The 18,892-nt window shown below is 41.9% G+C and overlaps 3 protein-coding genes across 5 annotated transcripts; all 3 read right to left on the minus strand.

The window, feature by feature from the left end:
• Positions 1–848: 848 nt before the first annotated feature.
• Positions 849–2,889, minus strand: LOC125019497 (CAP-Gly domain-containing linker protein 1-like). The gene has a single exon (XM_047604308.1). The coding sequence runs from the start codon at positions 2,760–2,762 to the stop codon at positions 1,023–1,025; it is 1,740 nt and encodes a 579-aa protein (XP_047460264.1). The 5' UTR covers positions 2,763–2,889; the 3' UTR covers positions 849–1,022.
• Positions 2,890–4,737: 1,848 nt separating this feature from the next.
• On the minus strand, positions 4,738–8,420 carry LOC125019508 (nucleolin 2-like). Of its 2 annotated transcripts, none has more exons than XM_047604320.1 (10): positions 8,073–8,420; positions 6,829–6,960; positions 6,615–6,734; positions 6,404–6,526; positions 6,163–6,315; positions 5,931–6,068; positions 5,699–5,833; positions 5,460–5,609; positions 5,242–5,379; positions 4,738–5,147 (listed from the first exon to the last, which is right to left on the minus strand). In XM_047604320.1, exons 1-10 carry the CDS (start codon positions 8,122–8,124, stop codon positions 5,083–5,085), a joined length of 1,206 nt encoding a protein of 401 aa, XP_047460276.1. In that variant the 5' UTR covers positions 8,125–8,420; the 3' UTR covers positions 4,738–5,082. The 2 variants fall into 2 exon arrangements, with proteins under 2 accessions (XP_047460276.1, XP_047460275.1); XM_047604319.1 differs by having other exon boundaries at positions 5,242–5,385; positions 8,073–8,418.
• Positions 8,421–9,250: 830 nt separating this feature from the next.
• On the minus strand, positions 9,251–18,574 carry LOC125019485 (lysine-specific histone demethylase 1B). Of its 2 annotated transcripts, none has more exons than XM_047604289.1 (21): positions 18,382–18,574; positions 17,961–18,103; positions 17,221–17,342; positions 17,042–17,131; positions 16,477–16,588; positions 16,279–16,392; positions 16,159–16,197; positions 15,821–16,013; positions 15,408–15,592; positions 15,149–15,319; positions 14,974–15,045; positions 14,760–14,894; positions 13,792–13,963; positions 13,532–13,659; positions 13,304–13,435; positions 13,138–13,212; positions 12,934–13,050; positions 12,095–12,220; positions 11,644–11,766; positions 11,222–11,374; positions 9,251–10,335 (listed from the first exon to the last, which is right to left on the minus strand). In XM_047604289.1, exons 1-21 carry the CDS (start codon positions 18,395–18,397, stop codon positions 10,252–10,254), a joined length of 2,502 nt encoding a protein of 833 aa, XP_047460245.1. In that variant the 5' UTR covers positions 18,398–18,574; the 3' UTR covers positions 9,251–10,251. The 2 variants fall into 2 exon arrangements, with proteins under 2 accessions (XP_047460245.1, XP_047460244.1); XM_047604288.1 differs by having other exon boundaries at positions 14,974–15,048.
• Between the last annotated feature and the right edge of the window lie 318 nt (positions 18,575–18,892).

The following is an 18,892-nucleotide window of genomic DNA, read 5'->3' on the forward strand; positions in this document are numbered from 1 at the left end:
CACATGGTTTAAATATTGATATATCTCCCATTTTTTTGTGCTTACTAATTTAATAAAATAAAATACATGACTGGCTACTCATATAGACTCCCTGGCCGAAAAGATTTAACTGAGCAGAGCGATTTCCCGTTCAATATTTGATAGCAGAATAATAATTTGATAATGTCAGTTTGAAAAATATTTCATTAAATTGAAGAAAAAAATAAAGTCTGGTTTTATTTTTTCTGTCTGGGTTTCTTGCTTTGTTCAGATAAAGCAAATACTTGTAATTTCTTTATATTTTGTGTATTAATCTCTGATTATAAAACTATACTTTAGAACACACCTTCAAATTATTTAACCTCTCATAATTCCAGTCAAAAAAACAAAAACAAAACAAAAAAATGTCTATTTAGGACATACCCAAAATAAACTGAACACTGTTCATTAAATTTTGGGTAATATATATGGACTTTGTGTGCAACAAAAAAAAGAAGAAAAAAAATCACATGTATAATTTCACAAATTACTTTTCACAATCTACAAGTGAGTTGTTTGATTTGGTGTGCGGGAAGAAACCAAAGTACTGGGAGTAAAACCCACAACAGCCAATAATTACTGAGATGCTGCAGTCATTTGCTGCCACTCAGTGGCGTGACCATGGAGACGTCGCTTGCTATGACGTCACATGCATAACTCTGTTGTTTCAACATGCTAGTTTGGATTCGTTGTTCAGGATCAGTTTTACGGTAGAAATTGGTGATCTTCATTTTAGTGTGTGACAACATTTACTGTAGCTCTGAGTTGTCAAAATGGATGATAATAATAAATGTGGACACTGTGGGCAAAAAAACACGCATACACACATATAGTTTTATTTCTTTTTACTGAAACAAAACTAAATTAATAAACTGCAAGTGAGTCGTGTGGGAAGAAACCGAAGTACTCGGGGTAAACCCACAACAACCCATAATTACTGAGGTGCAGTTGTTGGTTGCTTTGTCTGTTTGTGTTTTGGCGACTGTCTTGATCTTGATGCCAGTTTAACTTTCAACGGGTGGCAAAGCGTCGTCTACACGTGGCTTTACCTGTATGAGTCTGTGCTCTGAATGAAGCTGATCGGTGGACGGTGAAGAGGCTGGTGAACTGAAAGGCGCGGTTGGTGCTGCTTCGTCACCTGTCGGCAGAACTGGTTGCGGGAAGTCCTCCACCCTGAGTTGTCGTGGTTCCTCCTCTGGAACCTCCGCTGGAGCTCGGGGTGGGGCGTTGTTCAGGACTTTTTTATTGATCCAGGAACCTACCTTCTGGTGCATCGGCTTTGTTGCCTTTTTGAGCAGTAAGGTCTGAGCTTTCACTGTTTTCATCAGCTCATGACTCGTCCTCCTCTCTTTGTTTAGCGAATCAACAAAACTGCTTATCTTCTGTGTTCGATCGTCTCGCAACATCTGTATCTGTGCCTCCAAGCGTTTTATCTGATGACTCTGAGACTTCGCGATGACTTCGTAACGTCCCACCTTTTCAGTGAGATCATGAATCTTGGTCTCCTGCTCTATTTGTTTGAGGAACGTGGGTATTTGTATCTCATCTTGTGTCTCTTTTGTGTCTTTCAGATACATATTTCTGAGTTTAATGACTGCTTTCTTCAGTTTATTTGGATAGTTTATCAAATCGACACAGTCCTGCAGGTGTTCCTTGAAACGCAGCTGATACGTTTCCATGTGGCTGATCTTCTCCTTCATCTTGACGGCCTCTGGCACCTTGGACCTCAGTACGAGACTCACTCGGTCAAACTTCTTAGTTTGATCCTTGTGTTGAATCTGGAGCATCAAGAGCTTGTCGGAAATTTCTTTCTCCTTTTTCTCCTGTTCCTCGATGGTGTCTTCCAGTTTTGCGACTTGTACCTTCAGCTCCGTGATCTGACAGTCGAAGGAAGCGCTTTTGTCCCTTTCCTTTACAATCTGAGCCTGCACGTCTCTCCTTTGTTTCGTTAGCAGGAAGTTCTCAGAAGCTTTGCCTTTAATCTCTTTGTTCAGTTTCGCTATGAAGAGCTTAGTCTCCTCTGCTTTCTGGGCCATATTCAGGAGTTGACTGTTCCGAATTTTTAGATCGCTCTCCAGAACGCCTATGCGGTCTTCCAGCGGCCCACACTTACCTCGGATCTTAGCGTCAACGAAAGCATTGTCCTTCTTTAGCTGATCGATAATGTCTTTCTGTAATTTTATATCTGCCTCTAATCTTACCACATCAAATTTGTAGTTAACCTCAGTCTGATGAAGCTGCTGTCTAAGCTTTTCCACCTGTTTTTCGTAGTGGCTTTTTGTTTCGGCCGCATCTTTTTGCGCTCTGGCTTCATGTTCTTTCACGATCTTTGACAGTTTTTCCTCCAGCAGAGCGGATTTCTTTTGGTACTTATTAGCATCTGCTGTAACTGTCTCAAGCTGTTCTCGCAGCTCTTTCACAGTCTCTTTGTAATATGTCCTACATTTCGCTAACTTAGTTCCCAGATCAACGGTGATGGTATCGTTCGTGACCTGGCTGGTAAGCTCTAAAGTTTCGAGGGCATCCTTAAAGTCTTTCTCCTTTATGTCCCACACGGTAACTAGTTCCTCCTCCCTTTTTTTGCCTTCTTCAACCTTTTCATTGAGTCTAGCATTTTCGTACTTGAGGTCTTCTATTTCCGATGTTAGATCTTTAATGGTTTCTGTCCATGATTTTTGGTTTGTGTCAAGTGAGTCTTGGAGCCACTTCACCTGGTCCCTGAGGATTATGTTTTCCCTCTCCATTGGTCCGTCTTGTTTTAACAATGGCTGAAAGATGTCTTTATGATTTTATCTCTCCTTACTCGGATATGAACTGAAACAACTGTCACTGGTCAGTGTTGGTCAACGTGGCCTCTCCGGTGTATTTAAAGGGGGAATGTCACATGACCTCGTGAGTGGCTTTGATCATCATCGCCTTTGATTTTGTTCTTCTGTCAGTAATGTGTAGTGGGCGGAGCCAGTCGTGGCTGTCGCTATGCAACATCGTCAAAGGTAAACACCATGTGATCCGCCTCAGCAGAAGGGTTCACAGCCATTTAATCAGTTTAATGTGTTTCTGTTCTTGTTATACCAGTAACAGAACAAACCAACATGTTGCCACCCATTAAACTTAGGAATGAGTGGAGCTGGCGTGCACGAAGAAGAACTTTTCAGTTATTTGTGTAATATTACATGATGCTCCACGAATGTTTTTATTTTGAAACTCCAGAGTGGAATGTCAAAGTACCCATGGTTACTGTTGCCGTTGGAAACAATAAGAAATAGTAGCAGAGCTGCAGTAAGCTAAAAGTTACAGACTTGCAGTCGAGGTATCCGGTTTGTGTCGAGGTAGATTATAAACACATCGTAAATAGTCTTATCACAACAATTTGGTTCATTTTTTTAGTTCACAACCTCTAGTTAGTGTCGTGGTACAACTGGAGACATACCGAAGGATCCTACTGTTCCTATTGGGGGCACACAAGAGATTCCTCTGGAGAGGATAGCGGTCTTCCACACTTGATTTTGTGGCGCCAACAGCAGCTTGAAACCTTCGCAGGGACATGGGACATTTCTGCCTGGGCTTCAGTATTTTCTGGTCTCTTCTGTAGAGGGTTCATACTTTGATGAGTGCCGCTGTGACCGTGTGTCACCATGAACTTGATGAATCATGTTTTCAACAGTGGCTGATCTGGCAACCATGTGTGGGTTTTTGGATTTTCGATCCCAACACTTCACGTTCACGTTGACAAAAGAAAGCAGGTTCACAGCTTTGTTGTTTGAATCCATTCCTCATGGTCACCATCTTCCCCTAACTGCTCCACGTCGCTTCAATTGCCCTCTAATCATTACAATACAGCAGGTTGCATATATGAAAATAGCATATAGCTTAACATTTTCTACCCTAATATTCTCATAATATTTTCTAATATACAAAAATATGTAACTTAAACATTTAATTGGTTTACTTAAATAATAAAAATGCTTTATGTTGCTTCATGCATAATGTATGAAATGCAATAAAAATGACTATTGACAGATTTGCAATGAACACACCTGCTGTATCTATTTTGAAACACACACTTTCAGCAGTTTTACCATAAAATGACTATTACTACTGAAGTTTCAGTAACAGTTTGGAAGTTTTTCTTACCTTAGCCTTTTCAAAATTGGCAGAAATATCCACTGACTGACGGCTGCCATTTAGGATGTGAAGTGAAGGCCTTCGGGTGCATGAATTACTGAACCCAGCTGGATTATCAGTGCACAATTACTCAAATGAAGTGGGATTTTTTTCCCAAAATCTAATAAGTATGATAAGGAAAGCATGCCATATACTGTTGGTAAGACATTCACGTCGATGAGCCGGGACAGAAGCTCCTCAGAAAAAAGAAAGAAGAAATGCTCTTAAAAACCACAAGTAAAAAAACAAGATAAAATAAGAATTTATGATTTTTTTAAGGATGTCCCCTAGATATTATTATTGTTGTTTATTTAAAATAATAATTAATGAAGGTTTGCTTTTAACAGGCTCCAAAATGAAAAGCTGAAAATTAAAAAGGGATAGATAGGGATACCAGATTATAAACATACAGTAGAGCTGCCTGTGACACCAGTTAGTAGATGTAGTGGAGCGTGTTGTTGCACAGATTAGTGAGTTGGGGTATAAACATGCACGGTTTATAATCCCACTAAAATAAAAATGCCCGATAGAAAAAAGACACTGAGTCATCTGACATGAATTTTATCATGGAAGTAGTTTAATCCAACACAACAAATTGTCACTGCTGTGTGCAGAGTGTGCACATGACACAAAGCATACATTATACTTAAAACACTGAGTTTTAAAATGTCTTTTTTTTTTTTTTCTTTAAAAATATATATAAAACTAGAGGAAACGGGGGAGTGCAAACAATTGGCACATATGTTAAGACGCGAATAAAACCTTCAAGGATTTTGGTCCTAATACTAAAAACAAAACGTAGTAAAAATCCCATCTTCTTAAATTAATGCGAATGTAACTAAAACACATTGACGTACTAAACATAGCTGTGACCTTTTACGTGATGTTTGAGGAGTTTGTTTATTCTTCTTCTTCTGGTGATTCGCCAGAGTCTTCCTTCAGGGGCGTTTCAGCAGCCGGCGTTTCTGTTTTGAAGAATAATAATATTAATGTACATGCACTGCAGCATCAGTAGCAGGTCTATATATTTATATATATATATATATATGTGAACAATACCTGTTTGGGTTTTCTTCAGGCTTCCTGCTGGTCGTTCTTCATCGCACCTCTCGAGATGTATTCTCAGGATTTTGGTCACTTGTGGGTGTTTAGCTGCCTCCGTTAACGGTTCATCATCCGAAGTGTTGCTCAAGGAATCTGAAACTGAATTCATTTAATTAAACATGAGCACATGACTGGTTTCTGTCACGTTCTCTAGCTGAGGGCAGGGTGGTTACCTGTCACTGGCTTCTTTCCTGCCCTTTTAGGAGTCGTGTTCCTCTTCTTTGGAGGCGAGGCCTTTGTTTTGGTTTTCGTACGTATGTTTGAACGTTTCTTTTTCACGATATTAATCAAGGGTTCGTCATCTGAGCTTTCGTCGCTGTATTCTGCCAAAAAAACAGCAGCAAGGAAAAGGTTTCGTGATGGTTTAGTGGAAATGTCATACAGTGTTTTGTTGAAGCTGCTCCTGAAGTACCTCTTCTCTTTTTGGAGGCGCTTCCTCGCGACACGTTTCTCTTCCTGGTGTTTTCCTTCGCTGGTTTCCTCTTCTTGGCAACGAGATTCACCAGGGGAACGTCATCGTCGTCCTCCTCGTCATCCAAGCTGCTGTCTGGGGATGAAGTGTCTTTTAAAACCGAAGTACTTCGAATTTAAACCTCTTGTACTCAAATTTATTTAAATTGGTTTGTAATGATGAGGCCTCTTACCTTCTCGGAATTTGTCGGTACGTTTTGTTGTGTTTTTGTTTGCGGAGGCGTCCTTCTCTTTCGGCGCTTGGCTCTTTTTCTTGATTGCCATCAGCGGCTCATCGTCTGAACTGTCGCTGGAAGTCTCAACATATTTGACTAGAATAAACAAAAAACAATTAATTTCACTGTAAACAAAACATTTTTGGTAAGAAAAAGAAGCTTTGAAAAGAAGTTTTCCAGTTTGACCCACCTTTTTTCCTCGCTGCGCTCCTTTTGGATGTAATAACTGGGGTTGATTTTTTTGACGGAGTAAAGGATGCTTTTCTTTTAGGACGTGACTGAACTCTCTTGGCGATTTCACTCAGAGGCTCGTCGTCTGAGCTGTCGTCCTTGTCCGGTGACTCTGTGTAGGAAAAGCAAGTCAAGAGTAAGCGTCTGACACAGAAGCTCTTTGTTGATGTTCCAGGTCTGTGAAGAGGTAATTATCCCACCTTTCTTCTTTCTCTCGACAGATTTTTTCGGCGGCACTGACAACGTCTTCTTAGCGGCTTTGGAGGAAACTTTGGAGATTTTTGTCAGAGGTTCGTTGTCAGAACTGTCATCTGTATTCAAACCTAAGTAGGTTACATCAAGAAAAACATGTTCAGTTTAGGCTGAAATCACAGCGGAACAACGACCAGCGACGTGTGGTTATGTAGCCACCTGCATTCTTGTTATTTTTGCAGTTGGACTCGGGTGGCGTGTTTTCCTTTTTCTCTTGTTTCTTGGGACGTGCAGTTTTCAGCTTTACAAGCGGCTCATCCTCTGAGGAGACACCCGAAGCTACGAGACAAACACAAAAATTTGGCATAATGATCTGAATTAAAATAATTAAACACAATTCAGAAGCGAACTGTATCCGTTCTGTTCTCAGCACCTTTGTCCTCTTTCGAGTTAGAGTCGGAGACTACGTCCTGGGTGTTGCCGCATGACTTTTTCTCTTCACTTTGAGGCCTCATCAGGAGCTGTGCCAGAGGAACAAGATCCTCAGAGCTGGAAGATTCCTTCCCTGATCGGAGACAGGATAAATGTCAGCAAAATAAATGTTTGGTCTGATAAACTGGTCATTTTATTTTTACTCAAGAGTTTTGTAAACCTTAAAAAGTATGTATGTAGAATAGTATGAATGTGCTTTCACATATTTATGGTATTGGTTAATAACATCTGATGTATCCTCAGCAACTTGACGTTATAGCTAGTTGACATCGAGTCAATTTCACCTGGTTCGTGTACAAGTGGTTTATTTAATCTGTACTGTAAAAGCTGATCAGATATTTTTTTTATGTCCCAAGCAATATACACCACTTACCTTTAACTTGCCAAAACATTAAGCACACTACAGAAAACCAATGTCCTGCACTAAATACCTGCTTCGTAGCTGCTATAATGTTAGGATTTCGTTGAAAATTCACTGATCACTTTCAAACAGCACAAGTTATGTATAAAGCAATAAAGAACCTACTCCCAGGAAACATTAAAAAAAATGTTTTTTCAAAAAGAGGAGGGAACTAAATTTAAAGCATCCTTGTGCCCGCACAAAATGAAAAACATTTCCTATTTTTTATATGTGGATGAAATTATGGAACAAACTCAAGTTGAGCTAAAGCAATGTCCAAGCATGAGTAAGTTTAAGTAGTAGCACAAACACATGGTGTTGACCATTCATTCATTCATTCATTCATTCACCCAAACAGCATCAGAAAGGTGGCGATTCAGCTGGATGTTCAATTCATGGTCAAACAGGATTGTCAGTACCACAACATAACACAATTCAGAAGTGCTACAAATCACAGCCTCCAAAAGGAAAACAGTTTAATCAACAGCTCTCTCAGTTATTTTAAAGTGATGCCAAATACCACAACCTTCCCGGAGCCAACATTTGTGCAGGGCTGTCATTCACTATTGTACCTAATGAACTGGCAAGTAAGTGTTTTGACAGCTGAACATGGTGGAGTAAAAAAGTGCATTGTTCTTGCTTGTCCCCACCATAAAATGTCTCGCAATTTTTAAACGTATTACAATTGAGCTAGTTTATTTATTTATTTATTTATTACAGGCTACCTTGGCTGTTTCCTGGGGAACATGTCCCTTTAGCCCAAAGTACAAGAACTGGGTTTCTACCTGGAGAGTCATGTAGCACATTAGCTGTGAAATCGGCGGTGCTGCAGTCCATGCTGTTTGCTCAGTATCCGTACTTCTGTGTGCGCCTTTCATCCAAAGTGCGCCAGTTTGGCCCCTGGCTAGCAGCCTGTGCTGATAACGATAGCTTAGGACGTAGCTTCTTGTTTTTGTTTTTCCTTTTTAACAACTCTACAGTGTGTTGCAGTTAGTCCAGCCACGGCCACAGTCACCGCCCCGGGGTTAAAACCCACTTCAACCGAGCAGCGATGCGTTATGGTCCCAGTTCACCCAGTTCACGTTTAACTTGTTTTCTTCCGTGTAGCTTCTGGGAGAGGAGGAGGAGGAGGAGGCCAACGGTCGCGTGTTGATGACGTTTCGTCGCGTCATTGGTCGACGGTTCTTCTTCTTCCTCTACTACTTCTTTTTCTTCTTCGATGCCAAAATAGGAAGAAAAATCCCTAAATCCTAATGAATGCTAAATAGCAACATATAGATAAATAGATGTTTATCATAGAAGAAACCAGCAAACGCTACGTTCAAATGCTTTTCTTTTTTAGTATTTTATTTTTTAAATCTTTTTTTTCTTTCTACTTGTGCTTTTGTGTTTTTTTTCTGTGCAACTAACCTACAGTTTCCATTTTGTGGATGAATAGTCTGTCAAGTCTAAGTCTTTACTAATAAACAAAATATTTGCAGAGCAATTCACTGGTAAACATTATCATTTTATGATGATAAGTCATTTAACACATTCCATACATGCATCTAGAATTAGTAAAAAGAAACACACGATTACATCTCGTCTTCTACTACCACATGTCCTCACTAGGGTCGTGGGGGTTGCTGGATCCTATCCCAGCTGTTATTGGGCGAGAGGCGGGGTACGCCCTGGACAGGTGTCCAGTCTATCACACCTGGACAAACAACCATTCACACTCAAACCTAGGCTCAATTTAGAGTCACCAATTAGCCTAACGAGCATATAGTTGAGGTGGAGGTGGGAGGAAACCAGAGTACCCGGTTATAAAAGATTTTGAACCTGTGCAACCTCTGCTCCTCTGCAACAAAGAAAAGAAGACATATTATCTGGCCCTGTCGCTTCGTTAGTATACACCGATTTAAAAAACCCGAGTGACTGAGTGTGGGTTAACGAGGGGAAAAAAAACGAGTGAAACTGATCATTGAGGCAGTCGGTAGCTCTTTTTATTACACACATACTATAAGATAAATACTCAAGCGCTGTAATGTCAGACATGTAGGACATGATCATATAGATGCATTGATCCAGACAAAGATATGAATCTACACATGAAGGAACATTAGTCAACATTAATCAAAGAAAGAAAGTGAGGGGATTGTTGTGCTGTTCCCCAACCTCACACCTCAGGTACTTCATTGATCAGGAGTTAGTATGAGAAACAAAGTGTTTTTGTTGGGGGCGGTGTTGGTCTTCATTTAACCTCCATCTGCAAAAATTATTTTCTTTAATTATTTTTCACTAGCTGGTGTCGTCCTGATCACATCCCTGAGAAAGTAAAGGAACAACCTGGCGTCTTCTGATCGACTCAACTACTAACACAAGTGATTTATTAATTTCTTTTCTTACTGTTTTAAATCAAAAGTGCTATCGCAGAGGTACTCCTACTAAAGATCTAACCGTACGTCCGCTCGACGTCACCGTTTGTAGCAAGACATGAATCACAAATAACTGAAATTAAAAACAGCTGAATGCAACATCGGTAGGTAACACTCAACAGAGTTATTTTAGAGATCATGATCGTATATCACGTGACGGAGAGCGTACCAGTGTCTCATTCAGTACAAACATCATTAAACTCAGATATCACCCTCTGCTCCGGCCCAGCGCGGACGCTCAGAGAGGTGTTCTTCATGCCGTGTCGTTGTGTGTGTTTTTTTTGCACCACAGCATTTTACCTGATGTGTTTCGACAGAAGTTTAAAAAAAAAAAAAAAAAAAGCACTTTCCTGTGTTAAATATGTAGAACCAGCACCTAGAGCCCTATTTCCGCCCGCTTACTGGGAACAGGCTAATCCGGACGATCCGACACATCACAGTACAGCAGAGCGTCAGGTCACACAGTCCGAGGAGCGGGTCCACAGCCGAGTCGCCTGGTGCAACAACCCGTGAGTCCGTGCTGGTGGTTTGTGAGCGCTGTGGGAGGCTACATGGCGGCCATCTTGCTGGCCTCTCTGACCCCGCTGAGGTAGGCTCCTGTCACCGTCTGAGGGAAGTGTCTGTTGGTGGCCTGGCATCACAAGTACATAACCACAAATCCATTAGACGCAGCGCTGGGTGGTATGACTAAAAATGTATATCACGCTATTTTTTAAAACTTCTGGTATTTATTTAATTTTCGGGGACATATTTAGCTTTAGCTTTACCCGGGAGCCTTTATGTCACAATAAATGAAACCATAATTGTTGTCGTTTTTTTCATTTCATTCATTTTGATAACATTTAATTTTATTAGTTTTTAACCTCCGAGCTGTAAATCTGCGGGATTATTCTACAGAAATGCAGAAATTAATTCAGATTTTTGGAATGAACAACATTTAACATCAAAAGTGAGATCACGTTTATCCAATCAGGTCCTTAAATATGCGTTAAATGGATGTGGAAGAGCTACTGCACCAAAAAATCTTACAGCATCGAGTTACTAAACAAGACCTGAGTATTAGTTTTATATTTCTATTTAATTATGGATGACATTAACTTTGCACCCTCCACCTCTGTTGTGGAGATTTGGGAAAACAAAGAGTCGGGAAAATGGCCAAACATGAAACTAAAAACTTGTAACCACGCCCTTAATGGTCCATAGGTGCACGGATCGATGCGCCATTTGGAGACATTGTGTGTGTCTACTTCCAGTCAGACTCGAACCATTAAAATCACATGAAGCTAAAAGCCTAAGTTCCCTGAATGTGGAGAGAGTAAAGTTGGAGCCACAACAGACACATTACTGGGAACCACGTTGAGCTGAATCATCCGTTAAAAGTCACAGCTACTGGTAAAGAAGGAGAAGATTCGCACCTGTTGGAAGCCAAGTTTTAGTGGCGTAAAACGGGGAAATGGTGACGGATGATGTTATCATTTAAAAGTGTTTTCGCGCTCATCTGGAAAAAGACGTGTTACCTCGCCAGCAAAGAACACTTTTCCCTGCACGTCTTCAGCGAGGATGTCGTAGGCCTCACCGCTGCCCCCGGTCTTCACAAAGCTGTAGGACATCTGGGACCACGTGTCTTTGCTCCAGTGTGTCACAAAGAAATGCGCCGGCTCCGGGACGTCCTGGAAAAACGTGTCAGCTTTGATTATTGCCTCCAGTTACACCGTTCTCCTGCAGAAACCTCTAATAAATTTGATTGGACATAGGTGGTCATGGTTTTAGGAGCTAGGCCAGAAATCCTTGGCCTGAAAAATGTTGAATGTTTTTTAAGTGGTTTATTTCTTTTCTTCCTTTAATCATCAAGTGACTCGTGACATATCTATGTTTTCCTGTTGTTTCTCTGTCAGTAACTTTTCTTTTCTGGTTAAAAAAATAAAAAATAAAAAATCACCTGCTCTTTGAAAAGTTCACGCAGGACCTTCATGCACTCATCCACCACCTCCTTGTCCTCCATGTCCCGGACGGCAGGTACAGCGTCACCGGCGATGACTGACATCAGCACAGCTTGTTTCCCCTTACAAACAAACACACACACACAAAAACTGCACAATGGTGTTTGTTCTTCTCCATCGTTTCACACTCACGGTTTGGTTTCCCAGCTGATGAAATTCAGATGATTTTTCTGTCCTGTAGCTCAAAGTCACTTCTCACAGAAGGTTGTTTGATTATGAGTTTAAGTCGAACAGTAAATACACTGTTCCCTCACTTGCCATTTTATTAGGTACACAACGTATTCTAATATAACAGCGCCTGGAGGGTATTTGTTTTCTCTAACGTGCCTAATGTTCTGGAAAGTTTAGAGTATCGTGTGTTTATGTGGATAAACGGAGTAAAACACAAACCTGTGGGTCCAGGTCGTAGAAGACTCCGAACATGCCCCTCTTTTCAGGCCCCGGCGGGATGTGACCGAAGTAGTCGGCCCCTTGGATCTTGTTGTCCCAGAATCTGTACGGGAACTGAAGAGCAATCTGCAAAACCAAATTATAGATATTAAAAAAAAAAAAACTAGCTTGTAAATGTTTGCTTCAAAACAAAATATTCTGAATAAATGCAAAGATTTCATCCTTTACTTGTAGGGTGTTTTCCCCTTTTTATTGATTTTATTGTTTTTATGGCAAAAATATAAAGTCTGAGATTTAAATCTGTTCTAAATGTCAATTAATTAAAAATATATATTGTAAAATAGGTGAAAGCGTCTTCGTCTGGAAGGTCCAGTCACAGGTTAGTCAGTATTACTGCCACAGTTTCACCATGAAGACAAAAATAAAAGTCCTCCACTAAGACGAGTCTAAATGAGAACAATCCTGGAAAGATTTTTTTTATTGATTCATTTGATTTATTTCACTTGTACCAATGTCATGTGGCTTAATGTTTAAGTATGAGTTGTAACGTGGAGTTAAAAGCTCCAGCAGCTCAGACTGGACAGACTCTGAATATATTTAATTAGAAAAAACAGAAAAAGGATTCTTTTAGTGGATAAGTAAAAAAAATAAAATTTTAAGGTGCTTGTTGGTGATAAATTATGTCAAATAAGGAAGAATGCATTAGCCACTTTTAATAAAAGGCTTTTTAAATGTTGGACCTTCTTTTTTGTTTGCCATATATCTAAGTTAATTGACTTTTTTTGTAATTTATTTATTTATTTGTATCAGAAATGTAGTGTAGTGAGACGTTTTCTTACCTTTTCAATGATGCCAGCTCCCAGACTGTGAATCGCTTTCAGTTTTCTCTCAGAAAGTGGAGGGTTGAACTGAATCGAGTTCCTCTGAAGCAAAGTCAGTGGGATTGTGACAAGGACCTGAGGAAGAAATCTGGTGTTAAATTAACCAACACGGCGCCAAAAAACACAATCAATGTTCTTCATTAGGTCTAAACACGTTTTTACCTTCTGCGCCGTCCACTGTGACCCATTAGAGGAAGTAACTTTGACAACGTCACCTGAGTAGTCGATGGCCTGAATCTGACATATACAAAAAAAAAAAAAATTAAAACATTTAACTATCTAGTATATAACTCCATAAATATGAGGTTATGAACGTAGAGTAACAAACCGGACACTGTGTGCGGATGTCGAGGCCCTCTGCCAGTTTGTGGAGTAAAACAGAGTAGCCCTTAGTGAGTAAAGTGTGATCTCCTGAGAACTGGGCAAAAAACTCGTTGTGGTCCCAAGATCTGGCCGAAACCTGCACAAACACAAATACATAACAACGTTAACCAGCACAGTTCATTTAAATATTAAAAGGCACGTGTGATAAATCACATTTCCAGTTTTTTCCCACCTGGTCTAACGTGCTTCCACAGGCGTACTCCAGATTGCTGAGATGAAACTGAAGAACTTTCTCCTCCAGCTCGCTGAACTGGATCCCAGACTCCTGGAGGAAGTTCTTCTTCACCTCCTGGACCTTTTCTGTGGTGACACAAAAAAGCAGCGAACAGAAGATAAACATTCGTTTTTATCGACATATTACGGTGTGTGTGGAGCTCATCATCCAGCGACAAGACAAACATAAACCATTATATTGTGATGAGGGTCTAGCACCTCCCAGTGGAGTGTCCTGGTTCTGCGACTTGTCCTTCCTCCATTCCGAGACCACGTCCAGGATGGCGTTAAAGTGGAAGTCCATGCGTTTGTCGATGGCCGGGTCAGTGGCCTGCCCCCCCTCCTGAAAGAGGTCACACCTGTCTCCCAGCTTATGCATCTTGATGCCCATCTGCAGCAGAGGAGGGAAAACAGAAACGCACATGTCAGATGCCACGTGAAAGGCACCAGCAGCTAGTGCGGTTATTTATCAGATTAAATTAGATCACGTTTAAGGAGAAACATCATGAATATTATCTCTACAGTGTATATTTAGTTTTTCCTGCCCATCGTTGACCCAGACAGAGAAATCTGTGACAAATAAGATACAGCAACACAATAAAAATATATTAATGGGACAAATAAAAAGGTGCAAAGGTCCATGTATGAAAAAGAGAGGACATAAAATGTAAAAATAAATAAAAGTTATATAAAAAAATCGTTTTTTATACTGGTAAAACAAACAAAAAAAAGAAAACGTGAGATGTGATGCTGTTTTCACTAAAATGTCAAGCAACAGGACTGGATAGATCAGTTCTCTTGATGGCACGAGACGTACGCGATAATAATAATAATAATGCACCTTATCGACTTAGATTTATATATACACTAGTTTTAGAACATTTTTATTGAAATGTGTGTAGTTTAATGTCTATTTTTTACTCTGAAATGAAAGCACAGACCAAATAAAATAAAAATAAAAATCATGGAATCAATATATAAACCAAAATACACCCTAAACTTCCCACTCATTCATCACACTAACCATCTCTCTCTGATTTAACACCTTTCTAAAACGGAAATCAAATATTTTTCTTTCCAGTGACATTGCAGAAGCTCCCATTCCCATCGTCCTGTAGAGTGCGTTTCTGTTTCTTGGGTGCGTCTCGGCATCAGGTGAAGTTGTTCTGCATCGCCTGAGCACTTACCTGCTCACACATCAGGGCGATGGGGTTGTTGACACAACCGTTGACGATCTGAGCTCCTCGACCCACAGTGACGCCCAGAGAGGTGTCGTCCCAAACCCGGCCGCCGATCCTCTCCCGCGCCTCCAGCACCACCACCTGTAAACCAGACGAAACGGGGTCAAACGTGACCCTTAACGTAACGAGGCGCGCTACCAATACGGTGGAAACGTTTTACCTTGGTGCCAAAGTTCTGGAGTTGCCGAGCGGCAGCGAGTCCCGAAGCCCCGGCGCCGATGACGACGACGTTCTTCTGCACAAAAAGTGTAGGAGCTGATGTAAACACGGATCCGAAACACGTGATAAAAAATCTTTTATCCTCCAGCCGCACGCGGAATCATGACAACACTCACGGTGCAGTGCCTCTCGGGGAGCAGGGGTCGTTTCACTGCCAGAACGCCCGTGTTGATGAGGCCCTTCCTGGTCATGAAGTGGAGCACGCGGTCCATCTCCTGCACGCAGCGCACGCGCACCAGCCCCCGAACCACGATGTTCAGAGCACATTTCTCGGGGGTCAGCACCTCCTTTAGAAAAACAAGGGGGGAAATCATTGTTTATTTCCTCAAGGAGGAGGAGGAGGAGGTGTTATAGAACCTGGTTCCTGCTCCGTACCTTACAGTTCCGGTGCCAGGAGGCCAGGATGAGGTTGCGGAGAGCCAGGTACATGGTGGGGTCACGGGAAAACTCTGGGAACTCGTAAAGCTCATCCAGCTCCATCATATCTGGTCGCACGCACAGAGCTTTGCCGCATTCATTGGGCTGGTAGAAGGGCTGGAAGTACGGACACAGGCCTGGGACTGAGGCGCAGAGATCAGGATCAGGGTTAAGGTAGTGTTTGTAAATGAGATCCGGACCAAACATCTCTGCTCCCACTTTAGAGTCACATCTCTGCATTTAATCATGTACGCCCATCTTTATTCCTTGGCTTTCAATAGCATGCTCTTTTCTTTTAAGGCGCTAGCTTAATATTTAATGCGTAATAGGCCGAGTTTAATGTAGCACACATACAGAAGGTAGAGTCTTACTCTGTGGCGGCACAGCTCTGCAGTGATCTGCCCTCAGCTCATTCAGAGACATGTTGGTGGGAGACCCCGACGGACTCATCCCCACGCAGTCGGGGTAGTAGGCGGCGAGGAAGGGGCTGGCCGGGCTCTCTTTGAACAGCGGCGGCAGAATCAGCATCGAATGCCACCAGCTGTCGGACACCTCGGCCACTCTCTGAGAGGACGAAACGGCAACAGGGTTAAGAGATAAATCACCAGTGTTTTCTTTCGACGCGCGCCGGATGCAGACCGCGAGTCACTCGGGAGATAATGGTGAACTCGGAACCTAAACGAGGTCACATCCCACAACGCCATCTTACCAGGTCCTCTGGTTGGGAGCACTGCTCGGGTCCCTCGGTCTGGAAGCGACAAAGAAGATTCCCGTCACAAAAAAGGAGAATCAAAACTTTTTGTGGCTGGTTTTTCTGTTTCCTGTTTACCTTAATGTTGTTAAACTTCATTCCGCAGCGGTACGTTGCCGCTAGGGAGGCAGTGAGCTGGATCTCCTTGGTCAGCTGGCGCCACTTCCTGCAGTCCGGTTTGGTGCACTGAACCTAAAAAGAAACATCGTGAAAATGAACATGGCTGCATCTTATACATGCATGCATGTGCCAATTCAAACTCACGACAGAACATACCCAGAACGGCAGCTGCTGATCTGCCATGAAAGCTTTAAGACTTGGTTCGCTCTTCCCGTTACTAGTCCAGGTCTTCTTCCAGGACGCGAAGGTCTCGTAGCCGTCTTTGTGACTGACGTGAAGAAAAAAAAAAAGAGCTGAAATAAGTCCCTCATTTCAGCTCGTTGTTCATTTATCCGGCAGCCTTCCCATCACTGCGGTACATTTACACAGCCAGAGTTATCAGGACAGCCCACAGCATTCCCAAGGTCGGCACACAACCACAACACAACCTCTGCACACTCCTGCTGGCGGGGAGACGCTACAGGAGGCCGAAATCAAGGACGGGACTCACAAACATTCCCTCCTGAATAGTTCATATAACGCTGCCCCACTTCCCTCCGACTGAATCTGCAGCACGAGGCCCTTTCCTAAACTTTAACATTTAGTTTAAGATAAGATAATCTGGGAACATTTGCAGTGTTGCACCACGACTCCTGCAGCTTATTGTAAGAAGCATGTGGAAGGCTACCAGAAGTGTTAAATAAAGCGCAACAATCAGCCCTTCTCTCGACATCTCTCTTACCTCCTGTAGTAGTGATCGAAACACTCGTTGCAGAAATGCTCTCCACACGACAGGTGATACCAGCGAGACGTGTATCCGTTTTTAGCGCACCTGTCACGAGAGAGGGAAGAAAAAAAATAAAGAAAAAACATTTGAAAATCGAGTGATTTCATCTACGATGTCATTTCTGTTACATTTACCTTTCAGATGCACTTGCAAAGCAAACGGGGTACATGGCCGAACACCCGGCCTTTTCACACTTTCTGTACTTCTTCTCAGACTGGTCATCTTCCTCCTCTGTGTCTGTGGCTTTTCTTTTGCTCTGCAGTCCAGAGGAGAGCAGAGTGTAGTCACCAATTGAGAACACACCAACCAGGTATCAGAGTAGATCAGTATCCACAAGTCAGACGGACAACGCATACGCAAAGTTCATCACAGACAGACTTCGCGCTTGGGGACGTTTCGTGGCGTATATATATAGGGACAAGACATACTGTATGTATGAGGTCGATATTCAGGCCGATATACTTCAATATCTGCATCTGCGTATATGTTGTTCAATAGAAGTGCAGTAAAAGATGCCATGTATTATTTGTCTGAGGTTTAATATTATTTTGCACTAATATTCCAACAATAAAGCGTCCAGCTCAGTGCCTGTCTTGGTCATGGATGTTGTTTTTTTTTAAATAGATACTCCTCCTGCAGTGTGAACCTGTTCTTAAAATGCTCCCAATTGCAAATTCCTATTATTACTTTTCTCTTTTAGGTGCAATGATTAAAAAAAGGCATGAACAAGTCTTTCCTCACATGAACATCTGCACATTGTCCTGTAAGGGCAACGTGTTGTTCTCTTTTGTGTGTGTTCCATATGTTAGATGGGCCGTGTTATAGATGCAGAATAAACAGGTGGAGGCAAAGCAGACATCCTGCTGCAGGTTACCTGTCCAGGTGGAGGGTTGTTGGTGCGCTTCACCCGGACGTTGATCTGCCTCCCAGAGGAGCGCAGGGTCTGACCGTCCCCGGGAGACTCCCCGGAGCTCCTCTTCTTGGCTCTCCGAGCACCAGACGCATTCCCGGAATAGTCTGAACATTGCAAAACAACCAAACATCTCAAAACAACGCGCAGATCCGCTTAGCTCAGTTAAAATTAGGCCTTTATTGCGTCCAAAAGAGCCTTTTCAAGAGACAAAACGTGGCGTTCAAACAGAGACAGTGCGCGCAGCTAATTGCAAGCTGATATTAGTGAGTAGAAATAGCATAAGGTGAGATACGTGCACACGTTACGAGCTCTTTAAACCAGCAAAACAATGTCAGCCTGTCACTTTAGCATAAAGCAGCAGCAGAGCGGCGTGAACACTGACCTGCGTCCGACAGCATGACAGCCCGCGATGCCTCTTTAAAACCACGAGATTTATTTATTTATTTATTTATTTATTTTTTCTTATTAAGATTGAAGGTCTGGTTTCTGAGACGCGTCTTTAAATTTGCCGAATTCCTTTTATTGTTGTAGGGGAAGGGAAATCAATGCGCCGTTGCTATCCGAATACCACTTCCGGGTTTGAAGAGGAAATGGGCGTGTCCTCCTGGATCTTTTTTTTTGTATTATGTTTCCCAAATGTTTTTATGCATTTCACATCCAAAATGTTCTCTTTTCCCAAAAGCAACAACAACAACCACTTACTACCTCCTTCCTGACCCTACATAATGTTGTTAATGCACATCATTTCTTCTTACCGTAAGTAGATAAACAAATAAATAAGTACACAGAAGATAACGTGCAGAGAAGTGGCATTGTCTCTAGATTGAAATTATGTATACTGTATATTGTCATGCACTATGTCATGTTCTCTTTAGTCTACTTTGTATATACAG

The sequence above is a fragment of the Mugil cephalus genome, chromosome 14 (genome assembly GCF_022458985.1).
Source record: "Mugil cephalus isolate CIBA_MC_2020 chromosome 14, CIBA_Mcephalus_1.1, whole genome shotgun sequence".
Taxonomy (NCBI): domain Eukaryota; kingdom Metazoa; phylum Chordata; class Actinopteri; order Mugiliformes; family Mugilidae; genus Mugil; species Mugil cephalus.